Source organism: Hyla sarda, chromosome 3, assembly GCF_029499605.1.
Source record: "Hyla sarda isolate aHylSar1 chromosome 3, aHylSar1.hap1, whole genome shotgun sequence".
In the NCBI taxonomy this organism is placed as follows: domain Eukaryota; kingdom Metazoa; phylum Chordata; class Amphibia; order Anura; family Hylidae; genus Hyla; species Hyla sarda.
In genome coordinates, this window is record NC_079191.1 from 409,784,715 (window position 1) to 409,806,929 (window position 22,215).

Consider the following 22,215-nt stretch of genomic DNA (forward strand, 5'->3'; position numbering starts at 1 on the left):
AGTATATATATATATTTTTTTTTTCTTAAGTCAATTATTTAAAAATCTTAATCCTTCCAGTACTTATCAGCTGCTTTATGCTCCACAGGAATTTATTTTCTGCCTGACCACAGTGCCCTCTGCTGACATCTCTGTCCATGTCAGCAACTGTCCAGAGTAGCATCAAATTCCCATAGGAAATCTCTGCTGCTCTGGACAGTTCCTGACATGGACAGAGGTGTCAGTAGAGAGCAGAACTGCTTAACTGTGCCAGAATTGAAGAAAAAAAAAAAAATTGTCAATTGAAAAAGGGAAAGGGGGCATGTCCCCGACATTTTTGGAAAATCACAATATATTTACTAATGTTTCCATTAATGTTGTGGTGGATTTGAGCTGAGGAAAACCCTACAGTTCAAAGCATGTGTATAAAAAAAATAAACCTAGGGAAAAGTGCAAAATGTAGGAAAACTTTAGTAAATACTGTGAAAAAAAAAAAATCTGTTAGGAGAAAAAAAAAACACAAAGGAAACTACACTGAACTCTTAGTAAATCAGGGCCTTTGTGTATGAACTCTGCTGTCAGTGATCCTGGCAACCTCACATCATAAACATGCAACCAACGCAAATTCAAAAAAACATTAAAATGCCTCTTACATAAAAAAAGTAGTGCAGATATAAAACATTACTAGCCTCACTTTCCATCCAGTCTCTTACTGGTAGCAGAAAGCTGCATGTTTGGACTGCACTACTTTTATATTTAAATCTCAGAGTTTGCTACAGAGTGTCCCTATAATAAAAAAAAAAAAAAAACTAAAAAATAATAATTTAAGTCTATGGGACAGCGAGACATAGATCAGGGAGTAATGTGCTATTGTTGCTCATGACCGGGGGAGGTTTCCGCACTGAGACACAGACACCAACCAAAACTTTTCACGTTTCAACTATTAAAGATTAAACAAATATTATAACATAACATTAGACGTACATTTCTTACATTGACAACTTTGGTACTAGAACACTTGAAATCAATTGGGCTTCACAAAGAAAAATTAAAGGGGTACTCCGGTGAAAACCTTTTTTCTTTTAAATCAACTGGTAGCAGAAAGTTAAACATATTTGTAAATTACTTCTATTAAAAAGTACTTATTAGCTGCTGAATACTGCTGAATACTACAGTGGAAATTCTTTTCTTTTTGGAATGCTCTCTTATGACATCACGAGCACAGTTCTCTCTGCTGACGTTATTATAATAATAATAATAACGCTTTATTGTTGTCCTTAGTGGGATTTGAACCCAAGTCCTCACCACTGCAAGGCAGCAGTGCTAACCACTGAGCCACCATGCTGCCCTTAGCATACATCTGCTATGCATGGTTGCTAAAATGGACAGAGATGTCAGCAGAGAGCACTGTGCTCGTGATGTCATCAGTGTTCCACTGATGATTAAGATTTTTTAATAGAAGTAATTTACAAATATATTTAACTTTCTGCCACCAGTTGATTTAAAAGAAAAAAGGTTGTCACCGGAGTACCCCTTTAATCACAATTGACTAATAAAGCAAAAACAATAATGTAATAAAAGGAAATAAAATAACTAAGGAACTGTTCTATAAAAGCATATGAATTTAAAAGTGAAAAAAAACACATGCAAATGTTCATAAAGATAGCATCATATTTATTGCTACTAAAATAGGTTTCTGCTTCGCAAATTCTAGTACTACTACTCCCCTTCAGTGAACGGCCCCAATGACTCCTCAGTAACCCAGGACCACCCACATGACTCTTCTGAGATAATTTACACCACAGTATGTGCTGCATAATAAGTCCTATTCTTACAAGAGTAAAATGGACGCTTCTAACATAGGCATGTTTAGACAGTATACCGACAGGGTGGCAAAATCCTAGAAATTGATTTCCCACTATTTTTTTTTCTATTTGTAGAAAAAAAAATATGAATGACATTTGCACAAATATTAACCCCTTAAGGATGCAGCCCATTTGGGCCTTAAGGATGCCGAAAATTTTATTTTTACATTTTAATTTTTTCCTCCTCTCCTTCAAAAAATCATAACTCTTTTATATTTTCATCCACAGACTAGTATGAGGGCTTGCTCGCGGTTATGCTTAGGGCGTAAATGTAAGTCCTGGTGCGTTAATTACCACCTCACCAGGACGTACATTTACGTCCTGCGTCGTTAAGGGGTTAAACCTATCAATGCTTTACAGTAAAAACTAACTATACATGCCCTTGTTGAGTAAGACATCAAGTAAAAATCCATAAAGTTAACACGCAGGCTTCAGAAAAGGAAAACATTTTAAAAAAAAATAACAAAATATAAAATTGGCAATTACTAAAAACCACCTAATGTCAGAAGCAAGTCTAACTGACGGAAATAATGTATCTGTTGGGGAACCTAATAAGTGATTAAATGCAAAACACAAGCACAACATTTTACAAGGTAGAGGAGGGAGAAGAGAAGAGGCGAAAAAGAGGGAAGAGTAGCTGAGGAGAAGAGGGAAGAGGAGCAGAGGAGAAGAGGGAATAGAGAAGAGAAGAATAGGGAATAGAGAAGAGGAGCAGAGGAGAATCGAAGAGGGAAGAGAGAAGAGGAAGGAGAAGAGATAGGAGAGGAGGGGAAGAGAGAAGAGGAGCAGAGGAGAAGAGAAGAAGAGAGAAGAGGGAGGAGAAGAGATAGGAGAGGAGAGGAGAAGAGAAGAGGGAGGAGAGGAGAAGAGGGAGGAGAGGAGAAGAGGGAGGAGAGGAGAAGAGGGAGGAGAAGAGGGAGAGAAGAAGAAGAGGAAGGAGAGAAGTGGGAGGAGAGGAGAAGTAGAGGAAGGAGAGAAGAGGGAGGAGTGGAGAAGAAGAAGAAGAGGGAGAAGAAGAGGGCGGAGAGGAGAAGAAGGAGGGAGAAGAAGAAGAGGGAGGAGAAGAGAAGAGGGAGGAGAAGAGAAGAGGGAGGAGAAGAAAAAAAAAGACAGAGGAGAGAAGGAGAGGGAAGAGAGGAAATAGAATGTGTTTGTACTATTCATAATTTTAAATTTTTGAGGATATAAATTTACCTTTTGGCTGCTGACGCCAGTGTATCTTTTCTAGCAATTAATCCAGTGTGACTTGGTTTTCCGGTTCGGGCACCTCCATTGGTTATACAAGGTATAGAATGAGCTTCACGAAGCATGGCTGGACCTAGGGGAGAAAGAAAAATTTAAAATTTCAAGAAGTATCAGTGGTTGTCAGGATTTACTTTTTAAGAGCCCAAAATAAAGTTTTAGTGAAAATAAAGACCTACCTACCCTTACTTTTTTTTCTAAAACTCCCAAAACTAACATGGTTGAAATTTCTAAATAATACAGTGTTCAGATGAGTGAACTGTCAGAACACGGGAGCCGTAAATCTAATCACATAGTCACCTCTATAATTGCATAACATAAATTCACTATGTACGTGTGTGTGTGTATATATCTACATACATACATATATACATACATAGGTGAAGCTATAGAGGTAGCAGTTGCACCAGGGTCCTGGTGCCCAAGGGGGCCTCAAGGCACATCTTCCCAATAAGAGACCAGTATTCTAATTTACATATAGGGGCCCTGTTGCAGATTTTGCATTGGGGCCCAGAAGCTACGCCTTTGTATATGTGTGTGTGTATGTATGTATGTACAAATTGATAGTGGATCCAGCATGTCACCCATTCAGAGGCTATATGCCTAGCAGAGGTGAGTGAAATGAGTGTTAGGGTAGCATACGAAATGAGGCCACCTCCGCGTGGTGGATGGGGGACACGTTTTGATTAAAAAGTGAGCTAAGAGCCTCCATTTTTTGACCAAGAGTTCTGCTGCAACCTTCTTTTTTTTGTATAATATTTTATTTAGTGTATGCATAAGGAGATTAAACGAAATTCACAAAGCATGAAGACAAATCCTTAAAAGGTATCCTCTGTAGAAGCAGCAAAAATGGAAATTTCCTGCTTCGCTTTTGGAGAGAAACCAAAGAAACAATGAATGTCCATTTTTTCAGAGTGATCCGCTTGAAAAAATTGCCGTTTATGGAAATGGCGCATTTCTGAACCGTCTTAGCGCCGCACAGAAATTCTGCTGTGTAAAAGGGCCCTAAGTTAGTATATTTATTTGTTTTTTAAAGGTTTGGCCAACGGCTGTCCGGGCATGCCAGTAGTTCTAGTTTTACAACAGCTGGAGAGAGACACTGTTTTGTTCTCTGGTGCAGAGTCAAAGAGGTGTTCCTAAACCTGAAGTGCTGCAGACTGGAACACCTCCTCACTTCCCCTCCCATCTCTGTTTCTGCTTGATTGACAGTCAGCTGGAAGCCGAGCACTGTTTCCAAGTCTTACACATCATTTGGAGGTTGAGAGCTGACTGTCAATCAAGCACAGACAGGGATAGGAGGAGGAGTTGCAACCTTCAGAACTTCAAGGGCTTGGGAACACCTTTGACTCTTGGCACCCGGGAATAAAAGCATTATTGTACTTTATGAAAGGACAGAGAGAGAGATGTGACAGGTACCAAGTGTCTCCTAACAGTTATTTAACAGTGTTAATAGTTTGAAAGGTGAACTGTAGAAGACAGATTGACTTTAACCCCCCCCCCTTAAGGACACGGCCTATAAAATGTGCGGCATTGTAGCGAGTAAACAAATAAAACATATTTGGTATCGTTGTGTGTGGAAATGTCCGAACTATTAAAAAATAATGTTAATGAGCCTGTACAGTGAACGGCATAAATGTAAATTTAATAACATACCAACGTCCAAAATTGCTGATATTCAGTCACATCACAGAAAAGTGTTACCAAAAAAAAAAGCGTTACCAATTTAGTTTTTCTACAGATCATGGTACAAAAAATGAGCCTATATATGAAAAAATAAGAATAGTAAAGGGGGTCAAAGTAGGATAACTTGTTAAACAAAGTTGGAGTTTTCTTAAAAGCAGTACAATAATAGAAAAACTTGTAAATAAGAGGAACATTTTAGTCGTACTGACCAACAGAGTTAAGAGAACATGTCAGTTTTACCGCAAAGTACACGATGTTAAAATAAAAGCCCCCAAAAGTTGCTAAACTGTGGTTTTCTTTTTAATTTTAATGTGAATATTTTTTTGGTTGCACCATACATTTAGTAATACATTTTATGGTAAAATGAGTGAAGTCATTACAAAGTACAATTGGTTGCGCAAAAAAACAAGCCCTCATATGGGTCTGTGAATGAAAAAATAAGTCATGTCATAGGCATGGGGGAAATTTATCAAAACCTGTGCAGAGGAAGTGGTGCAGTTGCCCATAGCAACCAGACTGCTGCGTTGATTTTTCACAGGCCTCTTTAAAAAAAATTAAAGCAGCGATCTGACTGGTTGCTATAGGCAACTGCACCACTCTTCCTCTGCACAGGTTTTGACAAATCTCCTCCCATGTCTCTTAGAAGGCAATGAAAGACAAAAACACAAAAATAAATACATTTCCTGTGTCCTAAATGGGCACTGTCAGATTCAAAACTTTTTATATGTTGTACATCTTGGCAAAACACTAACTTTTCTAATATACTTCATAAGAATTTTTTATTTCCATTTTATAGGATCATGGCTTGTGAAAAACATCCCATACGATCCAGAAAATAATCCTGTCCGGATGCAGCATCACCTTTGTTCACAGGCATGGACAAAATCTGGAAAGTGAGGGTGGAACTAGCAATCCTCTGTGCTCACTCCTGTCCTATCAGACTGCAGCATGGAGGAGGGGGTTATAGAGCAGCCTGCAGGGATTGGATGAAGAGAACCAGCACTCAGGGAGGAAGATAAATCATGCAGTTAGGACATGCCCCCTCCAAAGCACAGAATGACAAACCAAGTGAGCAACAGATAGAAGTTATTTGTGAGAGAAATATAGGTGCTAGGCACGTATAATTATATTTACATGATCAGGATCAGCTGCTGAGTAGCAAAACACATTTTTTTGTGGGATATGACAGGTAAGCTTTAATGGGTTGAAGAGAAAAGGGATCAAATATACCATACATACAACTCTAAATTATTTTGGACTTAAAGGGGTACTACCGTGCTGACAACTTATCCCCTATCTAAAGGATAGGGGTTAAGTTGCCTGATCGTGCGGGGTCCCACGGCTGAGGACCCCCACGATCACACAGCACCCCACTCTCATCAGGCCCCGGAGCGAACATCCGCTCCGGGTCTGATGATGGGGCTGGTGATAGTGACGTCACAGCTCCGTGTAACGTTACGCTCCGCCCCCTCAATGCAAGTCTATGGCAAGGACAAGACAGTTGTCTCGCCCCCTGCCATAGACTTACATTGAGGGGGCGGAGCATGACATCACATGGGGCGGAAACGTGAGGTCACTATCACCGGCCCCGTCATCAGACCGGGAGCGGATGTTCGCTCCGGGGCCTGATGAAAGTGGGGTGCTGCGTGCGAGATCGCGGGGGTCCCCAGTGGCGGGACCCCGCACGATCAGGCAACTTATCCCCTATCCTTTAGATAGGGGATAAGTTGTCAGCACGGTAGTACTCCTTTAATAAAAGACTCCACTTTAAAAATTAGGAAGATATCAAGAGTCACTTGTACTGGATGAGGAGACTCTCACAATGGACTCTGAACTATGGAGGATTTAATTATTCCATGTCTTTTGATTTGCCTCCAGTCTTTCATCTGCTATGACACCTACATAACAAAAGAAACCTTTGTTCAACTGCAAAGATAAAAAAAATTCTAAAGAAATCAATGCAGGCTCCAAAGCAAACATCTATTGCCAAACAAGAGATAAATCACCTGGAATAGCATGTTTCCTCCAGCAGGCACATTGCACCCGTCTGCCAGTCACATCATGTGTCAATTAGCAGAGTAAACAGTCTGAAAAATGGCCGCTTTATCTTTTTTGGCCTGGGCTCGACAACCAGATGTGAAACAAATGTAAAATGAGATCCAGTGTTCGGTAAGCAGGAAAGGAGCCAAAATTTGTGAGAGATCAAAGAGGAGAACACATTTATTACAAATAATGGATTTTGCTACTATCTGAAAAATTCTTCATTAATTAAAAGAGGTTTCACGGATATCCAGAAGATTCCCATCACAGAAAAACACAACTTAGGTTTGTGTGTATTAAAGGGGTACTCCGTTGCTCAGCGTTTGGAACAAACTGTTCTGAACGCTGGAGCAGGGAGCTCGTTATGTCATAGCCCCCTGCCCTGCTCCCTCATGATGTCATGCCCCACCTCCTCAATGCAAGTCTATGGGAGGGGGCGTGACCTCCCGTAGACTTGCATTGAGGGGGCGGGGTGTCATGAGGAGGTGTGGCTAAGAAGTCATGAGCTCCCGGCTCCAGCGTTCAGAACAGTTTGTTCCAAACATTGAGCAGGGAAGAACCCCTTTAAAGTGAACCTATAACTGAAATCACAAAAAGCATAGGTAGAAGAGTATAAATGAATAAACAACAAGTTACAGGGGTGGTTCAGATATATATCAGAGCTTGTGGGGCAGAGAGAAGCCACCAGGGACCACCCCGAAGACTCATTGTTTAGGCAGCATGAAGATGACGACAACGAGTTCTTTTTAAATCAAGAAAAAAACATATCAATAGAAACAAGCATCTAAGTCTTGTAAGTCAAACTAGTCAAACCATCAAAATGTCTTCCTGGGCGGCACATCACCAGGCACAGGATGTTTGATACCTATTTAAACTAAAAAGGCAAAAATGTTGAAAATGTCTGAGAAATTTGCTCGGCTTTGTCGGCTTGACAAAAATATTTTGAGAACCACAGTAAATGACCCCTCTTTGGATTCCTGGTCACTCACACTATTTCCTTTAATCCTGATCATGCACATATTTGTTGTGTGTCTAGTAGCTATATTTCTCTCACAAATACTTTCTGTTGCTTACTTTGGTTTGTCATTGCTGTGCTTAGAGGGGACATGTCCTCACTCTGCATGACTCATCTTCCTCCCCGAGTTGGGTCTCTTCATCCAGTCACTGCAGACTGCTCTGTAACCCCCTCCTCTCTGTTTACAGACAGGAGTCTGATAGATAGGACAGGAGTGAGCACAGAGGAGTGGTAGTCCTGCCCTCACTTCCTGGACTTTGTCCTTGCCTGTGCTTCAGCTGGGACAAAGATGATGCTGCAGCTGGACAGGATTATGTTCTGGATGGTATGGGGACACCTAGTAGCGTGTTTTAGAAGCCATGATTTCTTAAAAAATAAACTTTTTTTTATAAAAGTATATTAGAAAGGGTTTTGCCAGGATGTACAACATATACATAAATTTTAAATCTGACAATCTCCAATTAAGTGGAGTTCTGAATGTAATAGATGTTATTTCCAAAGTACTGTAGAGAAACCCATAGTAAAACCAGGTAGACATCACGCTTCTCATTTGCTATAGTTAATTCACAATTTATTCTTGCTGTAAGATAGTGCTGATACGTTCCCCGGTTGCTCTGGTATCGGCCTCACTGTTCTCCGCTGCAATCTTCATGCAGCTTCCTGGGGACGGAACGTCACAGAGCCATCAGCGTATCACCGGCCGCAGCGATGTCCTGCCTCGACCGGCGATAGGCTGAGCACACTGTCATGTAAGGAGCCGGCTGATGGCTCTGTGACGTTCCCATCCCCAAGCAGCATGAAGATTGCAGCGGAGAACAGTGAGGCAGATATTGGAGCAACGGGGGAACGTAGGAAGGCGAGTCAAAGTTTATACCGTTAAATATGTGCGAACCGCCATAACTTACAAAAATACCATCATATGCATTTTTGGTCATACCACCCAGCACTACTGTAAGAAGGTAACTAGAAATAAACACATGCAATGATAAGGAAATTCTAAAAACTAGACCTATTGGGTTATTTAGGCTGAGAAACCCCTGCCTGGCACCCCACTATTCTCAGCTCTCTCTGGCAACCATTGTCAGGCAGCTGCTGCCAAGGCAAACAAAATCAAGGGGTGCAAGAAAAAGAGGAATATAAATTCATGTCAAAACATAATTCTATCACTGTCCAAAATCCCAAGCGAGACCACACATGGAATACTGTGGACAGTTTTTGGCACCAGAGGCGTCTGATCAGATGTCAGCTAGATAGGGGATTGTTTTCTATTCTCTCTGCTTCCAGACGCACTTTAGAGCCGCTGAGCGCTATGCCCAGGAGGGCCGAAACGTTGGCATTATTTGGTCTAAGGTGGTACTTTTTACGTTCCACTAATCCTACTAACCTACCTGTTAGTGTCCTAATATATTCTACTGTTAATTCCCAATGCTACTTTAATGAAAACAGTGCTGTGATTTTTTTTCTGACATATAAGGGAGGGGTCTCTGAAAAAAAATGTAATTTATTTTTTTGTAAATCAACTGTTACTACAAAGTTAAACAAATTTTTAAATTATTTCTATTTTACAATCTTAACACTTCCAGTACTTCTCAGCTGCTGTATGCTCCAGAGGAAGTTGTGTAGTTCTTTCCAGTCTGACCGCAGTGCTCTCTGCTGCCACCTTTGTCCATGTCAGGAACAGTCCAGAGAAGAAGAAGAGGATTGCTATGGGGATTTGCTTCTACCCTGGACAGTTCCTGACATGGACAGAGGTGGCAGCAGAGAGCACTGTGGTCAGACTGAAAATAACTACACAAGTTATACAAATCTGTCTGGCACCCTCTACCCCCCCCTTCAGAATAGTACCCTTTTAATGTATGGGATATCGAGTCCTAACATTCATTATCTTCCATTATTATTTTCAGATTTTTGGATTAGAGAAAAGATGGCTGAGGGGGGCGACCAAATAACAATGTATAAAAACCATAAAGCGATCAATATACAGAGATCTCTCCCCTGATCGATTTACACGCAGGACTGTACCCAGTGAGGCTATATCAGAGATATCCGAACACCCCTTGTGAACTTAAAGGGGTATTCCAGGAAAAAACTATTTTTTTTTTTATATCAACTGGCTCCAGAAAGTTAAACAGATTTGTAAATTAAGTACAAAAAGGAGCACGTACGTGCACTCACCGCAAAGCAGAGACAATCAGATGTGAAGGTCCGGTGACGGGGTGCCGGGTCTCGGCATCGGCGCTGGCGTGTAGCGCTCGGAGCCTCCGAGCGCCACACGCCAGCGCCGATGCCGAGACCCGTCACCGGACCTTCACATCTGATTGTCTCTGCTTTTCGGTGAGTGCACGTACGTGCTCCTTTTTGTACTTTGGATACTTTATACTGTTGTATGTGCACCCCGCAGGAGACACTGGCATAGGTCACCGAGGACCGTTCTCCTGACATAAGGGGATATTGTTCGCAAGAGTGCTCTCCCCTTCTCTGTTGCGTTTGTAGATTTGTAAATTACTTCTATTAAAAAAAATTCTTAATCCTTTCAATAATTATCAGCTGCTGAAGTTGAGTTGTTTTCTGTCTGGCAACAGTGCTCTCTGCTGACATCTCTGCTTGTCTCGGGAACTGCACAGAGCAGAAGAGGTTTGCTATGGGGATTTGCTTTTAAACTGGGCGGTTCCAGAGACACGTGTCATCAGAGAGCACTTAGACAGAAAAGAACAACTCAACTTCAGCAGCTCATAAATACTGAAAGGATTAAGATTTTTTAATAGAAGTAATTTACAAATCTGTTTAACTTTCTGGAGACAGTTGAGATATATATATATATATATATATATATATATATATATATATATATATATATATATAAAAAGTTTTTCCTGGATAACCCCTTTAAACATATCCCCTATCCTTTGGATAGAGGAGAAGTTTTACTGCCCTGGAGTTCTCCTTTAATTGTGGGGAAAAGAAGTGCAACAGGGAAAGACAGAACCTCTATTCTGCATTTTTATCCATATTGATTCTCACTTTCTTAATTACTCTGTATTTCACCACTATTTACACTGCATAGAGGGAACTGGGAGGTCACAATCTTGTGCTCTGTTTATTTCACTCAAAGTGACTTCTCTACATCGATCATTTCTGCAAAGTCTACGATTTTTATAGTTCACACTTCCCATCCAGACATTAGATCCCTGAGGAAGCGGGGATGGAGGGGAAGCGGAAACTTGGACTGAACAAAAATAGGTTCATACAGGAAACAAATATTACAGACACCTTTACAAGTCCTTTCACACCAACGCAGTTTTAATGTTACCAGGGGGGGAAAAAAAAGACGAATAATTCGCAACCAGTGTGACTCCAGCTGTTGCAAAACTACAACTCACAGCATGCCTGGACAGCCGGAGGCTGTCCGGGCATGCTGGGAGTTGTAGTTTTGCAACAGCTGGAGGCACACTGGTTGGAAAACACTGGTCTAGACCAGTGGTCTCCAAACTGCAGCTCTCTAGATGTTGCAAATACTACAACTCCAGGCACGCTGGGAGTTGTAGTTTCGCAACATCTAGAAGGACACAGTTTGGAGACCACTGGTGTAGACCACCGGAATATCTAAAAAACTTTATATGTAAAATCTTTCCTAGTCACATAAGTACTAAAAACATGTAATTTTGAATTTTCAGTTTCAGGTATCCGTAGGCAACAGAATGCTGGCATATACTGTGGCGGAGAGTAGCGAATGCCATTCATTTTAAAAGGGGTATTCCGGGTTTATACATTTTATCCCCTATCCAAAGGCTAGGGGATAAGATGTATGATCGCAGGGGTCCTGCTGCTGGGGACCCCCACGATCTTGATGCAGCCCCCTTAGTGCGGCATTCTGTGCCGGGCGCTACCACCGTGACGACGATGTGATGTCACAGCCACACACCCCTAGAGACATCATACCACGCCCCTCCATTCATATCTATGGGAGGGGGGTGTGACTGCTGTCCTGCCACAGCCCATGGACTTGAATGGAGGGGGCGTGACATCACTAGTGGGCGTGGCCATGACGTTATGCCCCCTTCACGGAGGCAGCACCCGGCACCTAAGTGAATCCCATTCAAGCCGCTTTCTGGTATATGCTCTTTTATCGGAACTCAATAGTGCGGTCTGGATCGCTATTGGGTTCAGCTGGATTAAAATATATGAGACTAGGCGACTCCATTTTTGCCATTAAAATGAATGGCACCCACTGCTCTCCTCCCGACTATACGTCCGCATCCTGATCTCATCAGGTCTGCGCCTGATATTGGTGACTGAACCCGGCCTAGGATGCTGGCGCTCAGTCCCTCCATTTGAAAAAGGTTCAGCTTTAATACCAGACACGACCTACAGGTAAGTGTGGCGCTATTTCCCGAAAAAAAGAATAATAAAAAATAAAAAGGTAGATTCTATGACTCTATGCTCATACAAGCCACTAGAACATGGGCACAGAGGTCTACTTGACCAGGCTTTAGGCAGTAGCAGTGGTTACCTTTGCTCAGAGGTGCTTTTCTGACAGTGGCCACTTGATCCTCGGAAATGGCCAGACGTCTGAGCACATCGGCCAGGGCAGCTTTGAGTACAGTGATTTCATCCTCCTGCTGCTGCACTCGCAGTTCCAGGGCGGACAGACGATCCTGCACATCAGAGGTACTTGCCGCAGAAACGCTATCATCTGTAAAGAGGAAGAGACAGATAGTTAGCATTGTTTATACATTTAGTATAAATATTTTTTTATCCTGATGAAAATATTGTTTAAAGAGACAAGCACAGATCAAGGAGGTCAGAAGAGCAGCTGAACCATCCATCTGAACACATTGTATGAAAACATGAACTCTCTGCATCTGCACAATAATAATGGTATAATATATTTAGAGATGAGCGAACTTACAGTGAATTCGATTCGTCACGAACTTCTCGGCTCGGCGGTTGCTGACTTTTCCTGCATAAATTAGTTCAGCTTTCCGGTGCTCCGGTGGGCTGGAAAAGGTGGATACAGTCCTAGGAAAGAGTCTCATAGGACTGTATCCACCTTTTCCAGCCCACGGGAGCACCTGAAAGCTGAACTAATTTATGCAGGAAAAGGAAAAGACATCAACTGCCGAGCCGAGAAGTTTGTGACGAATCGAATTTACTGTAAGTTCGCTCATCTCTAAATATATTATCTCCAACATTGAAAAGCCTCAGTACACGGCTGTCTCAACATTATGCACATACGTAGAGAACTATATAAAACACAACTATAAATGTGCATCTACATTGAAATGCACATACATATACAAATAAATATTTAAAAATACAGTCACGTCTATAGATTTGAGTATAAAAATTACCTGCACATGGATTCAAGTCCAAAGTATACAGACCTGCACGTATAGTCAAACCTACAGTATATACAGACCTGCACGTATAGTCAAACCTACAGTATATACAGAGCTGCACCTATAGCCCTATCTACAGTATATACAGAGCTGCACCTATAGCCCTATCTACAGTATATACAGAGCTGCACCTATAGCCCTATCTACAGTATATACAGAGCTGCACCTATAGCCCTATCTACAGTATATACAGAGCTGCACCTATAGCCCTATCTACAGTATATACAGAGCTGCACCTATAGCCCTATCTACAGTATATACAGAGCTGCACCTATAGCCCTATCTACAGTATATACAGAGCTGCACCTATAGCCCTATCTACAGTATATACAGAGCTGCACCTATAGCCCTATCTACAGTATATACAGAGCTGCACCTATAGCCCTATCTACAGTATATACAGAGCTGCACCTATAGCCCTATCTACAGTATATACAGAGCTGCACCTATAGCCCTATCTACAGTATATACAGAGCTGCACCTATAGTCCTATCTACAGTATATACAGAGCTGCACCTATAGTCCTATCTACAGTATATACAGAGCTGCACCTATAGTCCTATCTACAGTATATACAGAGCTGCACCTATAGTCCTATCTACAGTATATACAGAGCTGCACCTATAGTCCTATCTACAGTATATACAGAGCTGCACCTATAGTCCTATCTACAGTATATACAGAGCTGCACCTATAGTCCTATCTACAGTATATACAGAGCTGCACCTATAGTCCTATCTACAGTATATACAGAGCTGCACCTATAGTCCTATCTACAGTATATACAGAGCTGCACCTATAGTCCTATCTACAGTATATACAGAGCTGCACCTATAGTCCTATCTACAGTATATACAGAGCTGCACCTATAGTCCTATCTACAGTATATACAGAGCTGCACCTATAGTCCTATCTACAGTATATACAGAGCTGCACCTATAGTCCTATCTACAGTATATACAGAGCTGCACCTATAGTCCTATCTACAGTATATACAGAGCTGCACCTATAGTCCTATCTACAGTATATACAGAGCTGCACCTATAGTCCTATCTACAGTATATACAGAGCTGCACCTATAGTCCTATCTACAGTATATACAGAGCTGCACCTATAGTCCTATCTACAGTATATACAGAGCTGCACCTATAGTCCTATCTACAGTATATACAGAGCTGCACCTATAGTCCTATCTACAGTATATACAGAGCTGCACCTATAGTCCTATCTACAGTATATACAGAGCTGCACCTATAGTCCTATCTACAGTATATACAGAGCTGCACCTATAGTCCTATCTACAGTATATACAGAGCTGCACCTATAGTCCTATCTACAGTATATACAGAGCTGCACCTATAGTCCTATCTACAGTATATACAGAGCTGCACCTATAGTCCTATCTACAGTATATACAGAGCTGCACCTATAGTCCTATCTACAGTATATACAGAGCTGCACCTATAGTCCTATCTACAGTATATACAGAGCTGCACCTATAGTCCTATCTACAGTATATACAGAGCTGCACCTATAGTCCTATCTACAGTATATACAGAGCTGCACCTATAGTCCTATCTACAGTATATACAGAGCTGCACCTATAGTCCTATCTACAGTATATACAGAGCTGCACCTATAGTCCTATCTACAGTATATACAGAGCTGCACCTATAGTCCTATCTACAGTATATACAGAGCTGCACCTATAGTCCTATCTACAGTATATACAGAGCTGCACCTATAGTCCTATCTACAGTATATACAGAGCTGCACCTATAGTCCTATCTACAGTATATACAGAGCTGCACCTATAGTCCTATCTACAGTATATACAGAGCTGCACCTATAGTCCTATCTACAGTATATACAGAGCTGCACCTATAGTCCTATCTACAGTATATACAGAGCTGCACCTATAGTCCTATCTACAGTATATACAGAGCTGCACCTATAGTCCTATCTACAGTATATACAGAGCTGCACCTATAGTCCTATCTACAGTATATACAGAGCTGCACCTATAGTCCTATCTACAGTTTATACAGAGCTGCACCTATAGTCCTATCTACAGTATATACAGAGCTGCACCTATAGTCCTATCTACAGTATATACAGAGCTGCACCTATAGTCCTATCTACAGTATATACAGAGCTGCACCTATAGTCCTATCTACAGTATATACAGAGCTGCACCTATAGTCCTATCTACAGTATATACAGAGCTGCACCTATAGTCCTATCTACAGTATATACAGAGCTGCACCTATAGTCCTATCTACAGTATATACAGAGCTGCACCTATAGTCCTATCTACAGTATATACAGAGCTGCACCTATAGTCCTATCTACAGTATATACAGAGCTGCACCTATAGTCCTATCTACAGTATATACAGAGCTGCACCTATAGTCCTATCTACAGTATATACAGAGCTGCACCTATAGTCCTATCTACAGTATATACAGAGCTGCACCTATAGCCCTATCTACAGTATATACAGAGCTGCACCTATAGTCCTATCTACAGTATATACAGAGCTGCACCTATAGCCCTATCTACAGTATATACAGAGCTGCACCTATAGCCCTATCTACAGTATATACAGAGCTGCACCTATAGCCCTATCTACAGTATATACAGAGCTGCACCTATAGCCCTATCTACAGTATATACAGAGCTGCACCTATAGCCCTATCTACAGTATATACACCTGCACCTATAGTCCTATCTACAGTATATACACCTGCACCTATAGTCCTATCTACAGTATATACACCTGCACCTATAGTCCTATCTACAGTATATACACCTGCACCTATAGTCCTATCTACAGTATATACACCTGCACCTATAGTCCTATCTACAGTATATACAGAGCTGCACCTATAGTCCTATCTACAGTATATACAGAGCTGCACCTATAGTCCTATCTACAGTATATACAGAGCTGCACCTATAGTCCTATCTACAGTATATACACCTGCACCTATAGTCCTATCTACAGTATATACACCTGCACCTATAGTCCTATCTACAGTATATACACCTGCACCTATAGTCCTATCTACAGTATATACACCTGCACCTATAGTCCTATCTACAGTATATACACCTGCACCTATAGTCCTATCTACAGTATATACACCTGCACCTATAGTCCTATCTACAGTATATACACCTGCACCTATAGTCCTATCTACAGTATATACACCTGCACCTATAGTCCTATCTACAGTATATACACCTGCACCTATAGTCCTATCTACAGTATATACACCTGCACCTATAGTCCTATCTACAGTATATACACCTGCACCTATATTGACACCTACAGAGTGATAGAATATATTATATACACACACACAAAGTATATAGACCTGCATATAAACACTTTTTTTTCATACCTACAGTATACAGACCTGCCCATATATTCACACTTACAGTATACAGACATCAATATACATTGGTACATAGAGGACATTTATTATTGGCTTTACACCACTTCAATGTTCTAAATGTTCCTGCAAATTTTGTGCAATTTTCAGTAGAACATCTTTCAAAGTTGTCTATTGTTTGGTGCACCGTACCCCACTTTATGTAGTGGAGCTGTATTTATTATTTCCGCAAATTAAATTTAGAAGTTTTTATTTTTTTTGCGCAAAGCCTATTTAGTTTTCGCAAATCTACACCATGTAATAGGACACATACAAGAGTGTCTATGCTAGAGCACAAAGCTTACACCACTCTCTGCAGATCACTTCTATAGAGGAGCAAAATGTCCTGTGCAAACAATACACCAAGCAAACAGGGTAAAATCTTTTCTACCCTTCACCAACATTGATAAATGTCTCTGACAAACTAACATTTATGGACAGATATCAGGTAAACCTAGCGATCTGCAGACACGTTCCCACTTTGTCATTCACTGCTCATCACAATCATTAACCTAAAATAAAATGTCTGCCGGCAAGACACATGGCCTCAATCTTGGAGCCGACTGAAGGAGAAGACGGATTTTGCCGGGAATCCAAGAATCTGCTTGGCCACTTAAGACACAGATTAGCAGACGGGACTTGGCGCAGTCAGGACTATTCTTCAGAGGTAAAGGGGGAATTACAGCTTCTGCATCCAGACTACCCGGACTACTCAAACTTACTGCATTAATTTCACTTGCAGAAGTGGTTTTATTATACATTTAGGAAATAATGGAAAACCTGGGAGTCTGGCCGCATCAGACCAGCGTCCCCATTACATTCCTATTTATAGGAGCGATTTACGACCATTACAATTTACTACTGAGTAACTTTACACATGATGACAACTATTAAATGGCCATAAATCCCTTTTCAGGATTGGTCCTTAAAGGGGTTGTCTTCTCACCGGCAAACCCTTTAAAGGGGTACTCCCGTGGAAACTTTTTTTATTATTATTTTTTTTTAATCAACTGTTGCCAGAATGTTAAACAGATTTGTAAATGACTTCTATTAAAAAAATATCCTTCCAGTACTTCTTAGCGGCTGTACACTACAGAGGAAATGCTTTTCTTTTTGGATTTCTCTTCTGTCACGACCACAGTGTTCTCTGCTGTCCATTTTAGGAACTATCCAGAGCAGCATCTGTTTGCTATGGGGAATTTCTCCTGCTTTGGACAGTTCCTAAAATGGACAGCAGAGGTCAGCAGAGAGCACTGCGGTTATGACAGAAGATAAATCGAAAAAGAAAATAATTTCCTCTGTAGTATACAGCTGCTAATAAGTACTGGAAGGATTAAGATTTTTTTTTTTTTTTTTTTATAGAAGTAATTTACAAATCTGATTGACTTTCTGGAACCAGTTGATTTAAAAAAAAAAAAAAAAAAAAGTTTGGTATTCCAGGCCAAAAACTTTTTTTTTATATATCAACTGGCTCCGGAAAGTTATACAGATTTGTAAATTACTTCTATTAAAAAAAAAATCTTAATCCTTCCAATCGTTATTAGCTTCTGAAGTTGAGTTGTTGTTTTCTGTCTAACTGCTCTCTGATGACTCACGTCCCGGGTGACATCATTGAGCAGTTAGACAGAAAACTTCAGAAGCTAATAACTATTGGAAGGATTAAGATTTTTTAATAGAAGTAATTTACAAATCTGTTTAACTTTCCGGAGCCAGTTGATCTATATATAAAAAAGGTTTTGCCTGGAATACCCCTTTAATGTTACTGCAGCAGGCCCGGCTATGGAGACCCCCGGCAAACAATGGATTTTGCCCAGGAAAGATTCAGTGGGCTATGATGCGTTGTTATACGTTGCCCATCGGTAATGCACGGATGGCTAAAGCTTAGCGTTGTGTGCCAGAGGCTTTCCGCTGCGACTCACAGAGGTGAGTACCCAAGCATACATATATACAAGTCTATGCAGAGACAACAACAAAAAAGGTATCACCACAAAATTGTATGCCAAAAAAAAGACAGTTCTGGCATACATCTGTCTTATAGAAGTGTATAGGTATGTTAGACGGTGAGTTTGGAAAACTTTGCTGAAGTATGTGCTAAACATTGAGCATAAATGAAGATTAAACCTGGGTTCTGATCAGACACGAGAATGTGCAATGTTGTACAACAAGGGTGCCCCAACCCAGTCCTCGAGTCCGCCTCAAGGACAGGATGGATTTAAGTGTAGGGTGTACCCAAATAAAAATATAAAAAGGGCAAAAAAAAAATAAAAAATTATAAATAAAATACATACACACATATATATATATATATATATATATATATATATAAAATGAGCTATGGAGACACGATCCCTAGTCGCATGCAGTACAATCCATCCCCTATAATCATCATGACAAACCAAAATTTCTTAAAAGAATTAGTAAACATAAAAAATAAATAAGAGCGTATGTCAGGTCCTCCCTTAATCTCATTTCCTTTGATCCTATTTTGATTCCTAATAGAATCAAAACTGAAAAAATACATTAACATTTCTTTGTGTGTTCTAAAAGATCAGTCCTCCCTGCCCTTGTCCTATTCACAATCCTGTGTCTGGCTATGAGATCACTGGCTGCAGCAGGAGCCTCCCCCCCTTTTGCAATGAGCTTCAGTCAGTCCCCACTTGAAGAGCAAATAGATCAGCTGGATTTCTATGGGACTGTTTCAGGATCATACAGAAAATATAGAAGTAATTTACAAATCCTTATAACTTTCTGGCACCAGCTGATTTTAAATTTGTTTTTGTTCAGGCTGGGGAACAAATTCTGCCGCGGAAAATCTGCTGCGGACAGTCGAGAAGAGCCCGCCCCCTTTCAAAATTCACAGCAGGAAACCTGCTAAAAAATCCGCCCGTGTGAACGTACCCTTAGGGTATGTTTGCTGCATATTTGCTGCTGCATATTTTGTTTCCCATTGAAGTCAATTGGTAGGAAAATACGCAGCAGCAAAATACGCCAGGTGGGAACGTACCCTTAGAGTCAATGGGGGAGATTTATCAAAACGCTGTATACTACCATCACACAGTGTTCTCTAATAAGGGATTATATATTTTAGGGTGGGGGTTGATAATTTACAGGATGGAAGAGGAATTATAACTACAAAGGAGTATACTTAAAAGGGGAACTCTGGTGGAAAGCAAATGTTTTCAAATCAACTGGTGCCAGAAAGTTACACAGATTTGTAAATTACTTCTATTTAAAAATGCTCTCTGCTGACACCTCTGTCTGTGTCAGGAACTGTCCAGAGCAGGAGAGGTTTCCTAAGGGGATTTGCTCCTGCTCTTGACAGTTCCTGACATGGACAGAGGTGTCAGCAGAGAGCACTGTGGTCAAACTGAAAAGACATTTTAAAAGAAAAGAACTTCCTGTTGAGCATACAGCAGCTGATAAGTAATGAAAGGTTTGAGATTTTTCTATAGAAGTAATTTACAAATCTTGAAAGGCAAGATGAAGGGATTCGGCACTGCCTACTTCTGTACCACCTGCACTGGATACAAAGCCTCTATCTGCGGTTGAACTGTGGATACGTGGTGCTCAGGCTTGCATAAAAGTGATAATAAATGGAACTTGATAGAGGAAATTAAAAGCCGGCGACGCACCGTTCTTCCAACTTCAGTACATTTATTTGTATATACTCACAGCAATCAGTACATCATGGGGGGACGCATAGATGTTATCGGGGGGTACCACTGAGAGGCGACACTGATGTTTCACACCGCTTGGTGCTTCGATGGGCCGTACAAATAAATGTGCTGACGTTGGAAGAGCGGTGAGTCGCCGGCTTTTCATTTCCTCTATCAAGTTTAATTTACAAATCTGTTTAAAGGAGATGTCCGGTGCTCACTTTTCTTATTGTATCCGTTCCGGGCTGCAAAAAAAAAAAAAAAAAGAAGCTTTCTCTTGCCTGCCTACGCTCCCCCGGTGCTCCGGTACAGGTGTTCGGTCCCCGGGCTGTATTCTTCTTATTTCCTGTTAGCCCGGCACGTCACACGGAGCTTCAGCCTATCACTGGCCGAGGCGGGACATCGCTGCGGCCGTGATAGGCTGAAGCTCCGTGTGACGTGCCAGGCTAACAGGAAGTAAGAAGAATACAGCCCGGGAACCGAACACCTGTACTGAAGCACCGGGGGAGCCTAGGCAGGTAAGAGAAAATTTGTTTTCTTTTAATTTTCAGCCCGGAACGGATAAAATAAGAAAAGTGAGCACCGGACATCTCCTTTAACTTTCTGGCACCAGTTGATTTGGAAACATTTGTTTTTCACCGGAGTACCCCTTTAAACCACCCTCTATATAGCTCTGATTGAGGGGACACCAGTATAAAAATAATAGATTTTGCTGAAACTGGGGATAAAAAGATATGTATTCAAAAGTAGAAAAGCAGCGTGAAAAAGGTGATTTTATTCACCCATTCAGGTTTTAAAAAATGTGATGTTTTAGCCTTTCACAAACCTGGAGAAAAGCCACCTAGAGAGGCTGAACAGTCACATTTCATTTCATGCCTACGTAGAGTGCCATTTTTGGGAAGAAGACTATCCATGGGAAGCAAAGCCACCCCCCCCCCCCCCCCTCCCAAACTTTTGTCTGAACAAAGTGCTGTTTTTTTTTCTGTTATCATAGTCCGGGGCAAAAAACTCTATATATTATTATAATATATAAAATATACTATAGAAAATATACATTATATAATTATATAAAATACTATAAATTATAAAATTTTAATAACATACTATAAATATATAAAAGATACAAAACTAAAATTATATATATATATATATATATATATATATATATATATATATATATATATATATATATATACACACACACACACAATATAATATATATATATATATATATATATATATATATATTTATATATATTACAATTTCTAGACTTGACTTCTTAGGTACACTTCCTAGGTAGCAGTACAGCCAAGAGCTATAAGTATATGTTCACTACGTTAGTGTTTCCCAACCAGTGTGCCTCCAGCTGTTGCAAAACTACAACTCCCAGCATGCCCGGACAGCCGTTGGCTGTCCGGGCATGCTGGGAGTTTTAGTTTTGCAACAGCCGGAGGCACATTGGTTGGGAAACACTGCACTATGCTATTTAGGGAACGGACCAAGCCAGGAGATCTTCTTGCGCATGACCATCAGTCGCAATGGTGGTCCTAACCACCGGAAACAGGACTCAAAAACAGATTTTAGACATGGGCAGCCTTGTAATTTTACATTTACAGGAATAGACATTTGTATAACTTTGTAAGATGAATGCAATTAAATTTATATTGGTGGGAAAAAGCTTTAAACGGAGAAAAGCAAAGAGCACAATAGTTCATCTGTGTAACTGTAAAACAAGCATCACCACCTCACCCGTCACTACACTGCGAGCTGTAAAGAAAAAATAAACATAGAAAAATCTAAACAATCTCCCCACCCCAAATAAAAATAAAAAAAAAAGATCTCGGCATGGGTCACCGGAGCTGGAAAAGTTTCAGTCGAGATATCGGCATTGGCTAATT

The 22,215-nt window shown here is 40.7% G+C and overlaps 1 protein-coding gene across 7 annotated transcripts in view; it reads right to left on the reverse strand.

Moving 5' to 3' along the window:
* EML4 (EMAP like 4) overlaps window positions 1–22,215 on the reverse strand; it is a 227,630-nt gene that overhangs the window by 70,248 nt on the left and 135,167 nt on the right. For all 7 annotated transcript variants that reach the window (XM_056568163.1, XM_056568162.1, XM_056568168.1 and 4 more), the window contains exons 2-3: window positions 12,335–12,517; window positions 3,039–3,162 (exon numbers count right to left, since the gene is read on the reverse strand). In XM_056568163.1, coding sequence (XP_056424138.1) covers window positions 3,039–3,162; window positions 12,335–12,517 — 307 coding nt within the window. The remainder of the gene's footprint in view (window positions 1–3,038; window positions 3,163–12,334; window positions 12,518–22,215) is intronic.